This window comes from Dendrobates tinctorius, unplaced genomic scaffold (assembly GCF_039654945.1).
Source record: "Dendrobates tinctorius isolate UK_male_01 unplaced genomic scaffold, ASM3965494v1 ptg000126l, whole genome shotgun sequence".
In the NCBI taxonomy this organism is placed as follows: Eukaryota; Metazoa; Chordata; class Amphibia; order Anura; family Dendrobatidae; genus Dendrobates; species Dendrobates tinctorius.
Window position 1 is genome coordinate 24228654 of NW_027361794.1, and position 19788 is coordinate 24248441.

The 19788-nt window shown below is 46.7% G+C and overlaps 2 protein-coding genes and 1 pseudogene across 2 annotated transcripts in view; 2 read left to right on the forward strand and 1 right to left on the reverse strand.

Annotated features, from left to right (window-relative positions):
* Positions 1-3705, forward strand: LOC141047138 (oocyte zinc finger protein XlCOF29-like). The gene is made up of 3 exons (XM_073542099.1): positions 1-6; positions 3202-3351; positions 3481-3705. The coding sequence occupies exons 1-3, from the start codon at positions 1-3 to the stop codon at positions 3703-3705; spliced, it is 381 nt and encodes a 126-aa protein (XP_073398200.1).
* The window catches only part of LOC141047104 (uncharacterized), an 87144-nt gene that overhangs the window by 35833 nt on the left and 31523 nt on the right, over positions 1-19788 (reverse strand). The window lies entirely within an intron of this gene.
* Positions 3702-19788, forward strand: part of LOC141047139 (uncharacterized) — a 27397-nt pseudogene continuing 11310 nt past the window's right edge.

Here is a 19788-nt window from a genome sequence, read left to right on the forward strand (position 1 = left end):
ATGGGGGTAAACGGGTATATACAGCGTACACTGTGGGGTCTGAGACCGAAGCTGGGGGTATACAGCGTACACAGAGGGGTCTGTGACTGAAGATGGGGGTATACAGAGTACACAGAGGGGTCCACACAAACACGGCTTCGCTCCGTACACCTCATACACACACAGCTCCACTCCCTACACCTCGTACACACATGGCTCCGCTCCATACACCTCATACACACACGGCTCCACTCTGTACAGCTCGTACACACACGGCTCCGCTCCGTACACCTCGTACACACACGGCTCCGCTCCGTACACCTCGTACACACACGGCTCCGCTCCGTACACCTCGTACACACACGGCTCCGCTCCGTACACCTCGTACACACACGGCTCCGCTCCGTACACCTCGTACACACACAACCCTGCTCCGTACACATCGTACATGGGTCGCCCTCCAAGGGCTGTGGGGTTACTCGGTACCGGGCCGGTGTCAAGGCGGGAATGTGTCACAGCAGCGGTGACCCGGTCCGTGGCCCTGGGCGCCCAATGTCAATGGCGGTGGTGTAGTTAATGGGAGAATAGTTTGTGACGCCGCCCATGGTGTTTGGCAAGTATGGTGTTAGGCCAACGCTGCATACAGATCCGCTGGGACTGATGGTGTGGTGCAACAGAGATGGTATAGCTCCCCACAGGTGGAGCTGTAGTCCCAGGGCAGTGTAGGTGCAATGGATGAGGAGAGGCGCAGGATGGGGTAGATGTTGTTACCCAGGTGTAGCGGTGCTGGAATAACTGGAGGACACAGGGTGTGCGATTCCAAGGCTTTACTCACTGTTTGCAGTTCACACACACGCCTGCCTCTGTACTGTGTTCTCCGGGTCAGGGCTCCAGCCAACCTCCAGGCCAGATAGGATTCTCCCTTCCACACTCCACCAATATGTACCTTCACTGAACGACTCCTCCAATGCGCCTTTAGGTGCGAAGCACTTCAGTACCTAGTTATCCTGGAATGCCTCTCACTAGGTGTTCCTAGTCTTTACTTGTATGACAGACAGCTGTAGCCTGCTTTGGGGACTCCTCACTGCGTCCCGGCTCTCTATTCAGTTGCTGTTGTGTCCCAAGTCTATGAGGGGAGCAAGGCGTTAGCGGCTCACTACTCCTCCGGTGTCTGTTGCCAGACATAAAGATCCAATCAACCTCGAGGACCGGGCCCCGGCCTTTACGCTCTTTGGACTGGAAGGGTTCTCTCTCTTTCTCAACCTGCTTCCCACCGTCCTTCTATTCTCCTTTGTTCCGATCTGTTCTATCTCTCTTATGGAAGGTTAGGTTATCAAACCCTGTCTTATGAGGAAAGGTTGCAGGATTTGGGAATGTTTAGTTTGCAAAAGAGAAGACTGAGAGGAGACTTAATAGCTGTCTACAAATATCTAAAGGGCTGTCACATTGTAGAAGGATCAACTTTATTCTCATTTGCACAAGGAAAGACTAGAAGCAATGGGATGAAACTGAATGGGAGGAGACACAGATTAGATATTAGAAAAAACTTTTTGACAGTTAGAGTGATCAATGAGTGGAACAGGCTGCCACGAGAAGTGGTGAGTTCTCCTTCAATGGAAGTCTTCAAACAGAGGCTGGACAGACATCTGACTGGGATGATTTAGCGAATCCTGCTTTGAGCAGGGGGTTGGACCAGATGGCCCAGGAGGTCCCTTCCAACTCTACGATTCTATGATTCTATGATTCTATGATCAATCTTATCAGTCTCTTTCTCTGGTCTTTCTCATGCCAGCAGCCCAGATCACTGGGACCTGCTGCAGCACGTCCCTCAGACACCCATCTTCTCTCTTCTCTCTCCGCTAACCAACTAACTGTCTCTCTGTCTGTTAACTTTCACTCTTCCCCTTCTTTTATAGCTAACTCCACCCGCCTCCCCAGCACCTCTCGTGTTAGGAAGCCAGGGACCACAAAAGGCAACCTATGAACTTTCCAGCATAAAGCATGGATGGGTCCCTGCTGAACTATCCTGTGTGTGGGGTGCAGGTGTGGAGTGTGGTCAGGAGTTCCCACCATACGTGGATGGTGGGGCACTACACCTTAGGAGGTGCAGTACCTCTGTGGCGACTGAAGCCTCAGGGGCGCCACATACACACACGGCTCCACGCCGTACACCTCGTACACACGGCTCCGCTCCGTACACCTCGTACACACAGGGCTCCGCTCCGTACACCTCGTACACACATGGCTCCGCTCCGTACACCTCGTACACACACGGCTCCGCTCCGTACACCTCGTACACACGGCTCCGCTCCATACACCTCGTACACACATGGCTCCGCTCCGTACACCTCGTACACACGGCTCCGCTCCGTACACCTCGTACACACATGGCTCCGCTCCGTACACCTCGTACACACGAGGCTCCACTCCGTACACCTCGTACACACACGGCTCCGCTCCGTACACCTCGTACACACACGGCTCCGCTCCGTACACCTCGTACACACACGGCTCTGCTCCGTACACCTCGTACACACACGGCTCCGCTCCGTACACCTCGTACACACGGCTCCGCTCCGTACACCTCGTACACACACGGCTCCGCTCCGTACACCTCGTACACACACGGCTCCGCTCCGTACACCTCGTACACACACATCTCCGCTCCGTACACCTTGTACACACACAGCTCCGCTACATCCACCCTGTAAACCCCTCCTGACCCCACACAGAAACTTCCCCTCATCCAGCACCATGACAACCAGCACAGCAGAGTCCTGCCCACACTGAGGCCCCTGATCATGTGACCCCTGACTCCTCCCCTCCTGTGACCTCATCACAGGTCCTGTGCTCACAGAGCAGCTGTAGAAATCTCCGGCCTCGGGGGTCTCACCAGACTTCGCTCTTTTCTTGCAGGGGCCGAAGTGGATTTGATCCTCGATCCATAGAGCTGAATAGAGGAGCGATGTTCCTTCACTCTGATGGGAATTGATGGTGACGTTGATGAGTCTATGAGGAACGTGTTCAGCTGCCGACTCCGAGGAGGAAACTGCTTGTTGTCTGTGGCCTAAATATATAGGTTTTATTAGTAGATGTCAGGGAAGAAAACTAAACCCTGTAAGATAATAAATCTCCTCCTATGTTTCCCTTATTATCTCCAGTAATTGTATTATTACACAGGATTCTTATGATGTTACATCGGATCATCTTCCTCTCATTCAGGTCTCTACAATATCGGATCCTCTCAGTGAAGATCTTCTACAGAAGAGAATTTTCCTGATTTACCCATCAAGGATGGATATGGACAGAGACAAGATGGCGGAGAGGATGTTACACCTCACCCTAGAGATCCTCTTCCGTCTCACTGGAGAGGTGAGAGATTCTGATGACGTCACATTACATCATTCTTATCTATGGGAATAACAGATGGACAGAACTGGAGAGGTGAGGACTCTGGAAATGTCTGTAGTGAGATTTATTAATGTGTCTCTCCATAACCAGGATTACACAGTGGTGAAGAAGACCTCTAGTGATCGCTGTCAGGACCCTGTGTCTGAGGGATGGGGAAGACCCCTGAGCCCAATCACGGGGCCTCCACCTCACCCCCTGATCCATGAGGACATCAATGACCAGAAGATCCTAGAACTCATCTACAAGATGATTGAGCTGCTGACTGGAGAGGTGACACTGCTGGGAATGCTGGGACATTATACAGTAACACTATGAAGGGATCGGGGGATGACGGTATCATTGTATGTGTCAGGTTCCTATAAGGTGTCAGGATGTCGCTGTCTATTTCTCCATGGAGGAGTGGGAGTATTTAGAAGGACACAGAGATCTGTACAAGAACGTCATAATGGAGGTTCCCCAGCCCCTCACATCTCCAGGTAATAGGACTAAATACACACGGCCTATAATTATCTGTATGTAGAGAATGAATTCAGTCCCTGTGTGTGTTTCCTCCAGATCTATCCAGTAAGAGGACAACACCAGAGAGATGTCCCCGTCCTCTTCTTCCACAGGTCTGTAACCAAGAAGATCCCAGTGCTCCTCAGGATCATCAGGTAGATGGAGAGAAGGTGTCAGGAGATCTCCCCTATGATGTGTAGACGGCTGTGAAGGTCTTGTGCTCAGTCTTGTTTTATCCACCAGTATTATATGTTTTATACTTGTGTAATGAGAACGGTGGAGATGGCAGGATTAGAGCTGATCATAGATGGGACTTCTCCATCTGTCGGTGACTTTTACAATATTTGTTTCAGGGTGAAGATCTGACCCATATTATTACTACAGAGACATATGTGAGAGGTGATGAGCGGTGTAAAGAGGAGATTCCCACATATGACTACCCGGGTGAGTAGTAACCACTGAATGCAGAGAAGTCACAGATTCCTCTCAGTCACCGGCTGTGGCTGCTTTATCGGTGGTGTAGTCCGGCCGTATTACCATGATCACCATTTTGCCTCTAGACCACAACATTCTCCTCCACCCAAAACTGTTCAAATGACTTTGGGCATTGAAAGCCCTTTTCTATAGAACTTCCCACCTGGAGGATCCACCTACCCCCTGGGATTAGGAGACGTTGACCGTTACCTGCCCAGATCTGTAACTATAAAGCCAAATGACAGCGTACGTAGAATGTGCTGACAAGATAGAAAATCACTTGAAGAAAAATCTTATGCTGGGCCTGTAAGAGAAAGCGGAGGGTAATGATGCTGTTGGCTTCCTAGATCCCTGAGATCTTATCGGATGAATCTTCTCTCCCTTCTGTGCTGCTGAATGTCTCATGGTCCCTACAAGACCAGGTCCAGTCTTTCTGGCCAAACTTCCCTTTTATGAGCGACAACAGTAAATGTGCAGTGAGGCCAAGTGTGAATTTCTGTCCAATAACAGCAGAGTTTCCCTTTATCCTGACTTTTCAATTTGTATTAAAACCAACTAACTTCCAGGAGGATTGTGATAATCTCCAGGACAAACATTCCACCTGTGCCATGATAGATCTCTAAGCTGTGCGTGGCTGATGGCTGTAATATACATTTATTCCCGCCTGCAGGAGATGTGTTGGCTCCAGCCCTGGTGTCATGGATTCACTCCATGTCATAAATTACATTGTTAATGATCCTAAGGAATTCAGATTACTGCACGGTCTCTCCTGAAATGGGGGCGCTAATACTTTCTCTACGTTTCTAGTCAGGACTCACAGTGACTCCAATGATCCACCATAAATCTTTATTTTTTTTTTATTTTATTTTTTTTATATAGCGCTAACATATTCCGCAGCGCTTTACAGTTTGCACACACATTATCATCACTGTCCCCAATGGGGCTCACAATCTAAATTCCCTATTAGTATGTCTTTAGAATGTGGGAGGAAACCGGAGTACCCGGAGGAAACCCACACAAACACGGGGAAGAACATACAAACTCCTTGCAGATGTTGGGCCCTGGGATTTGAACCCAGGGCCCCAGCGCTGCAAGGCTGCAGCGCTAACCACTGAGCCACCGTGCCGCCACAATGAGGGCAACCCTGTTTTAGTGATGGAGTTCTCCCTTCATATTTACGTTGTTGTTGGGGATGTTACATAGAGTAATAAATTATGTCTTTTTTACCTGTTCATTCTGTATGATGGCAGAGGTATAGTATTGAGGCGCACACAGTCTAATAGGGGAGGTGCTGGTGTAGCAGACTGATAAGTCCCAAATAAAAGAGAGTCAAGGGTTCACCGCTCATATAATTTATAATGCAGAATTTCATTTATTACTGTCCAAAAAAAGCTGCTCTTACAAATGAGCGGGTCTTACCTTTTATGTTACTTATTCTTTTGTTCGTACTTACAGTTTTGTCTGTTTCGTTGTATTTACATTTCATTCTTTTCTTTTAGTGATTCAGTGAGTAAGACCCGGGAGGGGCGAAATGTCTGATGTAGCTGTTGTCCCTTTTTACAACCTTGGTTACTATGTTTATGAGTACCGCTCATTTGTAAGACCAGTTTTTTGGACTGTAATAAATGAAATTCTGCATTATACATCTTATGAGTGTGCACTGAACCCTTGACTCTCTATTCTGTATGATATTTTGATTGTGGCGGGATCGGCCGGCCTCACTTATGTGAGTCTGTAACTCCCTGATAGTCTTGAAAAAAATCTCTCCATTGCCGCTTCCAAATGTCTGAGATCTAAATTTAAGGTGAACCTGTCAGCAGGATTGTGCTCAGTAACCTCCAGACACTGTCAGGTCGGCGCCGTTATACTGATTACATTGATACCTGCTGATGAAATCTGTCTTGTGGTTGTTGTTTAATCTTTATTTGTAATTAGCTGAAGACCCCGGTGCTGCCCGGGCACAGTAACTAACTGTGGTTAGTTATAGCAAATTATAATTATCCTCCATCTCATAGTCCCGTGCCCATATACCCATCATACATATCCTCCATCCCATAGTCGAGTGCCCATATACCCATCACACATCTTCCATCCCATAGTCCCATGCCCATATAACCATCATACATATTCTTCATCCCATAGTCCCATGCCCATATACCCATCATACATAATCGCCATCCCATAGTCCCATGCCCATATACCCATCACACATCCTCCATCGCATAGTCCCGTGCCCATATACCCATCATACACATCCTTCATCCCATAGTCGAGTGCCCATATACCCATCACACATCCTCCATCCCATAGTCCCATGCCAATATACCCATCATACATATTCGCCATCCCATAGTCGAGTGCCCATATACCCATCATACATCCTCCATCCCATAGTTCCATGCCCATATACCCATCATACATATCCTCCATCCCATAGTCGAGTGCCCATATACCCATCACACATCCTCCATCCCATAGTCCCATGCCAATATACCCATCATACATATTCGCCATCCCATAGTCCCATGCCCATATACCCATCACACATCCTCCATCCCATAGTTCCATGCCCATATACCCATCATACATATCCTCCATCCCATAGTCGAGTGCCCATATACCCATCACACATCCTCCATCCCATAGTCCCATGCCCGTATACGCATCATACATATCCTCCATCCCATAGTCGAATGCCCATATACCCATCACACATCCTCCATCCCATAGTCCCATGCCCATATACCCATCATACATATTCGCCATCCCATAGTCGAGTGCCCATATACCCATCATACATATCTGCCATCCCATAGGCCCGTGCCCATATACCCATCATACACATCCTTCATCCCATAGTCGAGTGCCCATATACCCATCACACATCCTCCATCCCATAGTCCCATGCCAATATACCCATCATACATATTCGCCATCCCATAGTCGAGTGCCCATATACCCATCATACATATCCACCATCCCATAGTCCCATGCCCATATACCCATCACACATCCTCCATCCCATAGTTCCATGCCCATATACCCATCATACATATCCTCCATCCCATAGTCGAGTGCCCATATACCCATCACACATCCTCCATCCCATAGTCCCATGCCCGTATACGCATCATACATATCCTCCATCCCATAGTCGAATGCCCATATACCCACCACACATCCTCCATCCCATAGTCCCATGCCCATATACCCATCATACATATTCGCCATCCCATAGTCGAGTGCCCATATACCCATCATACATATCTGCCATCCCATAGGCCCGTGCCCATATACCCATCATACATATCCTCCATCCCATAGTCGAGTGCCCATATACCCATCACACATCCTCCATCCCATAGTCCCATGCCCATATACCCATCATACATATCCTCCATCCCATAGTCCCATGCCCATATACCCATCATACATATCCTCCATCCCATAGTCCCGTGCCCATATACCCATCATACATATTCGCCATGCCCTAGTCGAGTGCCCATATACCCATCACACATCCTTCATCTCATAGTCCCATGCCCATATACCCATCATACATATCCTCCACCCCATGCCCGTGCCCATATACCTGTCATACATATCCGCCATCTCATAGTCCCGTGCCATATATCCGTCATACATATCCTCCATCCCATAGTCCCGTGCCCATATACCCATCATACATATCCGCCATCTCAGTCCCGTGCCCATATACCCATCATACATATCTGCCATCCCATAGTCCCGTGCCCATATACCCATCATACATATCCGCCATCTCAGTCCCGTGCCCATATTCCCAATCATACATATCCGCCATCCCATAGTCCCGCGCCCATATACCCATCACACATCCTCCATCCCATAGTCCCGTGCCCATATATCCGTCATACATATCCTCCATCCCATAGTCCAGTGCCCATATACCGATCATACATATCCTCCATCCCATAGTCCAGTGCCCATATACCCATCACACATCCTTCATCTCATAGTCCCATGCCCATATACCCATCATACATATCCTCCATCCCATAGTCCCGTGCCCATATACCCATCATACATATTCGCCATGCCCTAGTCGAGTGCCCATATACCCATCACACATCCTTCATCTCATAGTCCCATGCCCATATACCCATCATACATATCCTCCACCCCATGCCCGTGCCCATATACCTGTCATACATATCCGCCATCTCATAGTCCCGTGCCATATATCCGTCATACATATCCTCCATCCCATAGTCCCGTGCCCATATACCCATCATACATATCCGCCATCTCAGTCCCGTGCCCATATACCCATCATACATATCTGCCATCCCATAGTCCCGTGCCCATATACCCATCATACATATCCGCCATCTCAGTCCCGTGCCCATATTCCCAATCATACATATCCGCCATCCCATAGTCCCGCGCCCATATACCCATCACACATCCTCCATCCCATAGTCCCGTGCCCATATATCCGTCATACATATCCTCCATCCCATAGTCCCGTGCCCATATACCCATCACACATCCTCCATCCCATAGTCCCGTGCCCATATACCCATCACACATCCTCCATCCCATAGTCCAGTGCCCATATACCCGTCATACATATCCTCCATCCCATAGTCCAGTGCCCATATACCCATCACACATCCTCCATCCCATAGTCAACTATTAGGCTGTGTGCACACGCTGCGGATTTTGCTGCGGTTCCGCAGCGGTTTTGGCCGCTGCGGACCCGCAGCAGTTTTTGCTGCGGTGTACAGTACAATGATTCCCTATGGGAATCAAAAACCGCAGTGCAGACGGTGCGGAATTTTCCGCGCGGATTATCTGCGGTTTTCAATCCGCAGAAAGAATTGACATGTCAATTCTTTCTGCGGATTCTCCTGCGGTTTGCCATCTCCTCCATTGAGGAGATGAAAAACCGCAGGGCAAAACCGCAGAGCAATCCGCAGGTAAAACCGCAGGTCTTTTGACCTGCGGTTTCACCTGCGGATTGTACAAAATCCGCACGGATGAATCCGCACCTTTTCCGCAGCGTGTGCACACAGCCTTATGACATCATAATGAGTGGCGGCGGGGCTTGCAACCTATGATGACATCAGCGTTGCCATGGCAACCATTGTGACATCATAATGAGGGGCGGGGCTTGATACGCACACACTGCTTCCCCAGTATGCAAATAGGGGCATTATGACATCATAATGAGGGGCGGGGCTTGACGCGCACACACTTTTTCCCCCAGTATGTAGATGGGGCAAAATTGTTTGGTGAACTGGAACGCGCGGGATTAAAATTTCACCTCACAACATAGCCTAGGACGCTCTCGGGGTCCAGACGTGTGACTGTGCCAAATTTTGTGGCTGTAGCTGCGACGGTGCGGATGCCTATCCCGGACATACACACATACATACATACACACATACACACACTTTGAGCTTTATATATTAGATTAACAGTGAACGAGATTCTCGTGCTCTGGCGAGGGGCTGTGGGTGGGGCTGTGGGCGGGGCTTTATGTGGTGCTCTGATTACATATTCCTCTGTATTGGCTTATGACAGGTCGCTGACCCCTCACTGACCTGCCCCCATTATTACATAATGCATATAATAGCATTGATATTATTGGTGATAATGCCTATAATATTGTGGCTATTGTGAGGCTTAGAAAAAAAATTACATCCAGCAAAATGTCACCAGTGGCCCCTGTCCAGTAGCATCTATCTTTTACTTATTATACAGTGGGGAAAAAAAGTATTTAGTCAGTCAGCAATAGTGCAAGTTCCACCACTTAAAAAGATGAGAGGCGTCTGTAATTTACATCATAGGTAGACCTCAACTATGGGAGACAAACTGAGAAAAAAAAATCCAGAAAATCACATTGTTTTTTTTTTTTTTCATTTTATTTGCATATTATTGTGGAAAATAAGTATTTGGTCAGAAACAAAATTTCATCTCAATACTTTGTGATATATCCTTTGTTGGCAATGACAGAGGTCAAACGTTTTCTGTAAGTCTTCACAAGGTTGCCACACACTGTTGTTGGTATGTTGGCCCATTCCTCCATGCAGATCTCCTCTAGAGCAGTGATGTTTTTGGCTTTTCGCTTGGCAACACGGACTTTCAACTCCCTCCAAAGGTTTTCTATAGGGTTGAGATCTGGAGACTGGCTAGGCCACTACAGGACCTTGAAATGCTTCTTACGAAGCCACTCCTTCGTTGCCCTGGCGGTGTGCTTTGGATCATTGTCATGTTGAAAGACCCAGCCACGTTTCATCTTCAATGCCCTTGCTGATGGAAGGAGGTTTGCACTCAAAATCTCACGATACATGGCCCCATTCATTCTTTCATGTACTCGGATCAGTCGTCCTGGCCCCTTTGCAGAGAAACAGCCCCAAAGCATGATGTTTCCACCACCATGCTTTACAGTAGGTATGGTGTTTGATGGATGCAACTCAGTATTCTTTTTCCTCCAAACACGACAAGTTGTGTTTCTACCAAACAGTTCCAGTTTGGTTTCATCAGACCATAGGACATTCTCCCAAAACTCCTCTGGATCATCCAAATGCTCTCTAGCAAACTTCAGACGGGCCCGGACATGTACAGGCTTAAGCAGTGGGACACGTCTGGCACTGCAGGATCTGAGTCCATGGTGGCGTAGTGTGTTACTTATGGTAGGCCTTGTTACATTGGTCCCAGCTCTCTGCAGTTCATTCACTAGGTCCCCCCCCGCGTGGTTCTGGGATTTTTGCTCACCGTTCTTGTGATCATTCTGACCCCACGGGGTGGGATTTTGCATGGAGCACCAGATCGAGGGAGATTATCAGTGGTCTTGTATGTCTTTCATTTTCTAATTATTGCTCCCACAGTTGATTTCTTCACTCCAAGCTGGTTGGCTATTGCAGATTCAGTCTTCCCAGCCTGGTGCAGGGCTACAATTTTGTTTCTGGTGTCCTTTGACAGCTCTTTGGTCTTCACCATAGTGGAGTTTGGAGTCAGACTGTTTGAGGGTGTGCACAGGTGTCTTTTTATACTGATAACAAGTTTAAACAGGTGCCATTACTACAGGTAATGAGTGGAGGAAAGAGGAGACTCTTAAAGAAGAAGTTACAGGTCTGTGAGAGCCAGAAATCTTGATTGCTTGTTTCTGACCAAATACTTATTTTCCACCATAATATGCAAATAAAATGAAAAAAAAACAGACAATGTGATTTTCTGGATTTTTTTTTCTCAGTTTGTCTCCCATAGTTGAGGTCTAACTATGATGTAAATTACAGATGCCTCTCATCTTTTTAAGTGGTGGAACTTGCACTATTGCTGACTGACTAAATACTTTTTTTCCCCACTGTAGGTGCTACTGCGCAGGCACCGCCACCACTGGTGACGTTTTGCTGGCTCTAATCTTTTTCTAACCCTCACAATAGTCATCTATAGATTATCAAAAATAAGGAAGCGAGAGCGAAACGTGCGTCGGGGCCTTGGCGTGGCGCACAGGCATCTTTGAACATGGGTAAGAGGGTTTGGTTCAATCTCATGTGAGCATTGGCTTTCATATTTTGTTACTTTTTTTCTCTCCACAATACATGTGTCTATGGTAATATAATACGGAACGATACTCTATCACTTTGGCAATATGTGGTGTGCATACGTATTCCTATATTTGCCAGTGTTTATCTGCTGAATGTACATTTGCGGTTTGATTGTCTTTCTAAATGCCTCTTTTCATGTTCATGTGTGATTAAGGGAGCTTCGCACATGTAATACTCCTCTTAGGTTACTATCACATCGTGTTGCTCTCTGTCTTAATTACCTCATGCCTGTGTGGCCGCACCATGGTTGTGTTGCTGTCCGCCTGATTTTATTAGTTTTTGTACATAAGGTGTGGAGCATTTTATATGTATATTTATATGCCCTGTTTTGGTGGATTTAAATAAAGGCTTTGTCATACTTTTTTTGATAAGCAGGGATAAGATGGAATTTATGACTTTACTTATACACACACCTTCTTTTGACTCTATTCTAGCGATCTAAGCTCCCAAAGGTTCATTATTGCTTTTCATGATTAATGGAGAGTATCTCTAATCAAGAAATATGATTGTTATATCTACCTTTGATTCTAGCTATGTTTTCATCACTATTATAATGGGGGGCAGGTCAGTGAGGGGTCAGCGACCTGTCATAAGCCAATACAGATGAATATGTAATCAGAGCACCACATAAAGCCCCGCCCACAGCCCCACCCCCAGCCCCGCCCCAGAGCACGAGAATCTCATTAACTGAAAACTACAAATACAGATTATACAACAACCACAAGACGGATTTCATCACCAGGTATCATTGTAATCAGTATACCTGACAGTGTCTGTAGGTTACTGAGCACAATCCTGCTGACAGGTTCCCTTTAAGACATCTCAGCTCTGCACTATTATACACAGTTCTCTATAAATGTGTAATATTTCTCCATGAAACTCATCTGACAGAAAATATTGGCCCTTACGATAGTTTAGATTGTGACGTCACCGAGCCCCATACTCTAATTACCCCAGAGAGGTTTCACCACTAGCTGCTCATTTATTACTGATGGAGACTGTGGAGTTTGATCATCTCAGTAGATGTTATTGTCTATAGTCACAGTGTTTGATTACAGTAGTGTCCAAAATCCTCTGATTTAACCTCTTCCTGCAGCCAGTTTTGTGGTCCTAATCAGACCCCATTATTAATATCTGACGTGTGTCACTTTATGTGGTGATAAATTATTCACAGAGGATAATAGGAAACAAATGGATCTTACAGATTATTTTCCAGCTTCGCACTATACCCTACATACGGTTGTACACTACTGTCTGGGCACATGGCAGTGTTCAGAAGGGAAGGAGCGCCATTTAGCTATTTGAATGCAGATCTTGCTGGAATAGTTTGCAGACACAATGTATTGGGAGCACTGTTCATGGTCACCTGGCAGCTCAAAAGATGTCCACCATGACCATGCTTGGCTCTATCTTCTCTGCTTTCCATATCCCAAGGATTGCCTTGCTCATCGCCCTATAACACCATTACATGGATCTGGACTTACACTGGGACCCCTAGGCTTGGACCATGATGTTACCTGCTATTCTGTGGTGTTAGATGGCAAGAAGAATAGTCAGGTAGCTGGGTCAGAACCAGAAGGACAGAACACAGAATCAGAAGGCACAAGAGTAGTCAGTAAACGGGCCACGGTCACAACAGGAAACAAATACACAAGCCGCAAGCTGAGCACAGAGGACTGAACCAGAGGAGACAGCGCTGTATCTGGCAGATTCCGGCCATGTGCTTTGCGCTTTAGTAGGGTGTGGTACTTTCCAATTGGCTGAAGTAGGGAGCAGATTACTCCAGCTGGACAGCAGGAACAGATCCCAGATGAGATTGGACACACCATATGAATCCTCATAAAGTGATTCCATTTTATAAATTAATTCACTGAGGGTTATAATCCTTAGGAGGAGTGAATATTTTGACTCCACCACCACTTTCAGGAAATTAACACGCAGTGGATGTTGGAGAGTGAAAATTACACATTTGCCATTTTCTTACTCAGCACATAGTGCCCAGATTGTGCTCCAGGAGACACACACCAAAAATTAAGCGGATTCTTCTCACTATAATATTGCTAAATACAGGGATCCTAAATGTTGTTTGCGCACACTGCAAGACTCCGAAGTGAGAGCGGATTTTGCTGGATTGGTTTATGGAAACCTTGTTGCTTTTCAACAGCCTTTGAGCCACTAATAGTGCGGGAACCTCTGTTTTTCCTTTGACAGATGATGGCCCTGAGTGGGGACTTGTTTTTTGTGAGATAAGAATTGGTATTATTTTCGCCTACATAACATTGATTGGTTTCTTTTTATTCAATATTTGGGAGGCAGAATGAACAAACAGTTGAACACCACACACTACTGGTTCATCCAACAAGGTTTTCTTTTAGACTGTGAACTGTCATTGTCTTGGTAAATAAAGATTTTTACATAGCTTGCCATTTTTATCTACAGTTTAAGTAGAAACATTCAAAAATATAAAACTCAAGGATATTTTATTAAAATAATTGTTTTTTATCTTAGCAGAGGACTGTATCAGGAGATCAGAGGGACAGATGACATCTTTAACTTTTAAATCTGATGATCTTGAGATCCTACAAGATACAACTGAAGTGATTGCTGTTACTCCAGATATACCATCATCCATTCACAGCCAAGATCTGTCATCTGATCCTGTGAAACAGGTCCCATCTTCTGATTCATTACCGACTACTAAGGAAAATCAAAGTCACAAAAGAGGCAATAAAAAACAAACTGCTCCTAAAGCAAAGAAGTCATTTTCAAGTTCAGAATGTGGGAAATATTTTACACGGAAATCATATTTTGTTAACCACCAGAGAATTCACACAGGGGAGAAGCGTTTTTCATGTTCAGAATGTGGGAAATGTTTTAATCTTAACTCAAAATTGGTTAGGCACCAGAGGAGTCACACTGGGGAGAAGCCTTTTTCCTGTTCAGAATGTGAGAAATGTTTTAAACAGAAATCAGACCTTGTTATACACCAGAGAATTCACACAGGGGAGAAGCCTTTTTCTTGTTCAGAATGTGGGAAATGTTTTAATATTAACAAACATTTGATAAGGCACCGGAGAATTCACACAGGGGAGAAGCCTTTTTCCTGTTCAGAATGTGGGAAATGTTTTAAACAAAAATCCTGTTTTGTTACTCACCAGAGAATTCACACAGGGGAGAAGCCTTTTTCCTGTTCAGAATGTGGGAAATGTTTTAAACAAAAATCACATTTTGTTACTCACCAGAGAACTCACACAGGGGAGAAGCCTTTTTCCTGTTCAGAATGTGGGAAATGTTTCAGCAAAAAATCAAATTGTGTTATGCACCAGAGAACTCACACAGGGGAGAAACCTTTTTCTTGTTCAGAATGTGGGAAATGTTTTAATCTTAACTCAAATTTGGTTAGGCACGAGAGAACTCACACAGGGGAGAAGCCTTTTTCCTGTTCAGAATGTGGGAAATGTTTTAATCTTAACTCAAGTTTGGTTAGGCACCAGAGAACTCACACAGGGAAGAAACCTTTTTCCTGTTCTGAATGTGGGAAATGTTTTAACCTTAACTCAAATTTGGTTAGGCACCAGAGAACCCACACAGAGAAGAAGCCTTTTTCCTGTTCAGAATGTGGGAAATAGGGAAAGAGCATCTTGTTAGACATCAGAGCAGTCACACAGAGGAGAAGCCTTTTTCATTTTCTTAATGTGGGAAATATTTTACTTGGAAATCATCTGTTAATAAACATTAGAGACTTAACTCAAATTTGGTTAGGCACGAGAGAACTCACACAGGGGAGAAGCCTTTTTTTGCTCAGAATGTTGGAATCATTTTAACCAAAATTGGATCTTCTTAAAGGGGTTGTCTCTTGTCATTCCTCATGTTTGCTGACAAAAGGATAAAGCTGAAGTTTATTACTTCCAAATGTAAATCTATACCCATAATTCGCCCTCTGAAGGTTAGTCAGAAGGTGACTAATAGAAAAAACATATACCCCACAGTTCAGTATATAGGGTGAGGTGACGTATACACACTCACTCTCCAAGCCTCTAATTTCTACGGGTTTCATCATCCTCACCAATGATGGCTCATCAGGAGACCATTTAATATTGACTTATATTCAAGCGAGACTAGACAAAAAACTAAAATCATGTATCATGTTATCCGAAACAGTCAGAAAACTAGCCACATATTGGCAGATCCCAGACCTCAGACTATATACTGTGTAAGTTTATAAGCCCCTCCAGTGTCAGGAATAGATAGTATGTGAAAATACAGTTTTATTCTTGTGATTTTTCTCCTATAGGGACCGACCTAGTTTGGTATTGTAACAGCTGTTAATTAGTAATGCAGACAAATTGGAAATTATCTCTGAAGGTTAAGTGTTCCCTGAGCAGTATATACTGTATTTTCACATACTATCTATGTGATAGATACCTGGCCGACCTCTTCGTGAGGTCTAAGGTCCATTACCATTCTATAGGCCTGCTCAAATTTTACCAAAAAAGAGAATGGATCATCGGAAATATTTGTTTGTAAATTCCCTAAAATATCAACTGTAGGCATGTCTTTGGGTCGCCCTCGCACACCCAGGGCAGCGGGGTACTCGGTACCGGGCCGGTGTCAGGTGGGAATGTGTCACAGCAGCGGTGACCCGGTCCGTGGCCCTGGGCGCCCAATATCAATGGCGGTGATGTAGTTAATGGTAGAATAGTTCGTGACGCCACCCGTGGTGTTTGGCAAGTAAGGTGTTGAGCCAACGCTGCATACAGATCCGCTGGGACTGATGGTGTGGTGCAGCAGAGATGGTATAGCTCCCCACAGGTGGAGCTGTAGTCCCAGGGCAGTGTAGGTGCAATGGATGAGGAGAGGCACAGAATGGTATAGATGTTGTTACTCAGGTGTAGCGGTGCTGGAATAACTGGAGGACACCAGAGTATGCGGTTCCAAAGCTTTACTCACTGTTTGTAGTTCACACAACTGCCTGCCTCCGTACTGTGTTCTCCAGGTCAGGGCTCCAGCCAACCTCCAGGCAGGATAGGATTCTCCCTTCCACACTCCCCCAATATGTACCTTCACTGAACGACTCCTCCAATGCGCTTTTAGGTGCGAAGCACTTCAGTACTTAGTTACCCTGGAATACCTCTCTCTAGGTGTTCCTAGTCTTTACTTGTGTGACATACAGCTGTAGCCTGCTTCGGGGACTCCTCACTGCGGCCCGGCTCTCTGTTGTGTCCCAAGTCTATGATGTGAGCAAGGCGTTAGCGGCTCACTACTCCTCCGGTGTCTGTTGCCGGACATAAAGTTCCAATCCACCTCGGGGACCGGGCCCCGGCCTTTGCGCTCTCTGGACTGGAAGGGTTCTCTGTCTTTCTTCAACCAGCTTCCCACCGTCCTTCTATTCTCCTTCGTTCCGATCTGTTCTATCTCTCTTATGGAAGGTTAGGTTATCAATCTTATCAGTCTCTTTCTCTGGTCTTTCTCGTGCCAGCAGCCCAGATCACTGGGACCTGCTGCAGCACGTCCCTCAGACACCCATCTTCTCTCTTCTCCTCTAACCAACTGCTCACTAACCCTCACTCTTCCCACTCTTTTGTATCATCTCACTCCACCCGCCTCCCAGCACATCTCGTGTTACGAAGCAGGGTTCCACGAGGGGTGCTCTGCTAACCCCCAGCCTGAAGCTGTTAGGTGGCCCCATTGAACTATCCTGTGTGTGGAATGCAGGTGTGGAGTGTGGTCAGGAGCTCCCACATTACCTGGATGGTGGGGCACTACACCTTAGGAGAAGGTGCAGTACCTCTGTGGCGACTGAAGCCTCAGGGGAGCCACATACCCCCCCCAGGTAAGCACAGCATGTCCGCGGGCTGCAAGACAACAAAAGGTACAATACAGGAACACACAAAAATGTTTAAATGCTGTTTAACAATACTTATCTAATCTTCCTAATGTAGGAGGCACATTTCTTAAACGTTACAAACAGGCTAACTTCCTATCTTAGTATCAAAAATTTACTTAAGTGCAATTCTTAATTCAAAGTGCTATACTCAACACATTTTCTTTATTACATTTGCTATCAATTATTCTCTTTTTCTCTTTCTCTACTGGACGCAAGACACTGACCATCTACGCTTGGCCTGTCACCTGTCACTTTCAATTCTTCAGTCTTTATTCAATTCTCACAGTCTATCTCAAAACCTTTCTAACTCTATAAAAGACATTTACTTTTCATAAGACACAACATTATCAAATACGTTATCATAAAACATTCAAAATTCTTGCAAAGTGCTGAACACTGCTCCCAGCCGGGATTTCTTGCAGTGTCCCTTGACGTAGACATCGTTTTTCGAAAAGTGTCCATTCAAAAACATCATCTTCGCAAAGAGTCTTTATATGTAAAACCAAGAGAGAGCACCCAAAGGGGTGCAAACTACAAGAAAGTTTTGGATCACACAGTGTTCATGATCTCCACAGTTCCATTTGTAGAAAAACACTGCCAATCAAAAGCAGGCAACAAAAGTGCTGCCGTAAAAACATGATAGCAAACAAGGCACAACTGGTGCAAAGAAAACCCTCCTGGGTAAAGAGATTTGGTAAATTATTTTAACGGCTACCAGATACCAAGTAGTCATTAGCAATCCGCAGGTACTCCTCTTCCCACGGTGTCAAGCCAGAGATCTTTGGTTTGGGCCGCCGAACGGGAGGTGATGCAATAGAAACCTTGTTCTTGGAAACAGGTACCTGAGCAGTCTGTGGGGTACCGGTGGATGGAGCATTGATTGGTCTTGATGGCAGGTACCTCTCAATGAACTCTGCAGGGATACATTGTACATTCAGGGCGTACCATCCCCTGAATCCCTCATGCAGGGTAAAGGTCACATATTCCCCAGGCTGCAGGTCTCCATCTGGATGCCCTCTCCTCAGATGAGGCTCCACATCCCGCCGGTTAAAGAACAGATCACCAATGCGCTTGGGGTCCGCGATGAATCCAAAACCCCTCAACTTATTCACATTCAGCACCTGCCCCCAAGCACCTGCCCCTAACCAGCTGCATCCTGGGAACCGTAATGCCCAGCACGGGTCCTCTCTTTTCTCTTCAGATCCGGGCCCATTACAGCCAATCTCCTCTGCTCCCTCTCCCGGTACTCATCTGCCAGCTTTTTAATGGTGGCTCGACCATAGGCCTCATTCTGCTCCGCCCGGGACCTGCTTTGGCCTACTGGGGCCTGCGGTGCCACTGTTGGGGGTTCCGGTATCTCCTCCCGGGGACTGGCTTCCCGGTCCCAGACCAGGTCTAACACAACCTGGCCGGCCGTTGCAACGGTGGGGCAACCCCGGGTCTTCTCAGGGGAAGGGACATCGGACATACCTGAGGTCTCCCGGCGGTGCGGCCTCGGCTCCGGTGCAGTTGATGAAGGAGCAGTTGCGGGTTCTGGATCCGCAGGGGTCTCTGGGGACCGGTGCAGCCGCGCCAGGTCCAGGCGGGAGCTCTGCTTCCACTCCCGGCTCCTCCGGTAACTTCTCCGGGCCGGTGGTGCTCAACTGCACGGTCAAAGTAGATGTGTAGGTCAGCGCCGCCCGGGGACAGTCCAGTGCGGTAGCCACGGGTACCGATGGAGAGGGTGGTACCGCTGGTGTAGGCCCCACCGGGGCGCGCTCTCAGCTTCTCCAGCGCTTCTCTTCGTAGCTGCAGACGGGTAGTCATTTCAGCGATTTCATCTTCTAATTGCTGGCGGTTCATTCAGGAGTTCGGGTTGGAGCCGTCAGCCATGGCACCAGGGGTTTGCACTTGCCAGCGCTCCACAGGCCTCCTTCCCTCACTCTCCAAAATGGCGTTCTGGTG

What these genes read in the sequence shown, in the direction of transcription:
- LOC141047138 (XM_073542099.1), top strand. An exon ending in TCTTCCGTCTCACTGGAGAG is followed by an intron (nt 3,352 to 3,480) that starts GTGAGAGATTCT and finishes CTCCATAACCAG; the next exon opens with GATTACACAGTGGTGAAGAA.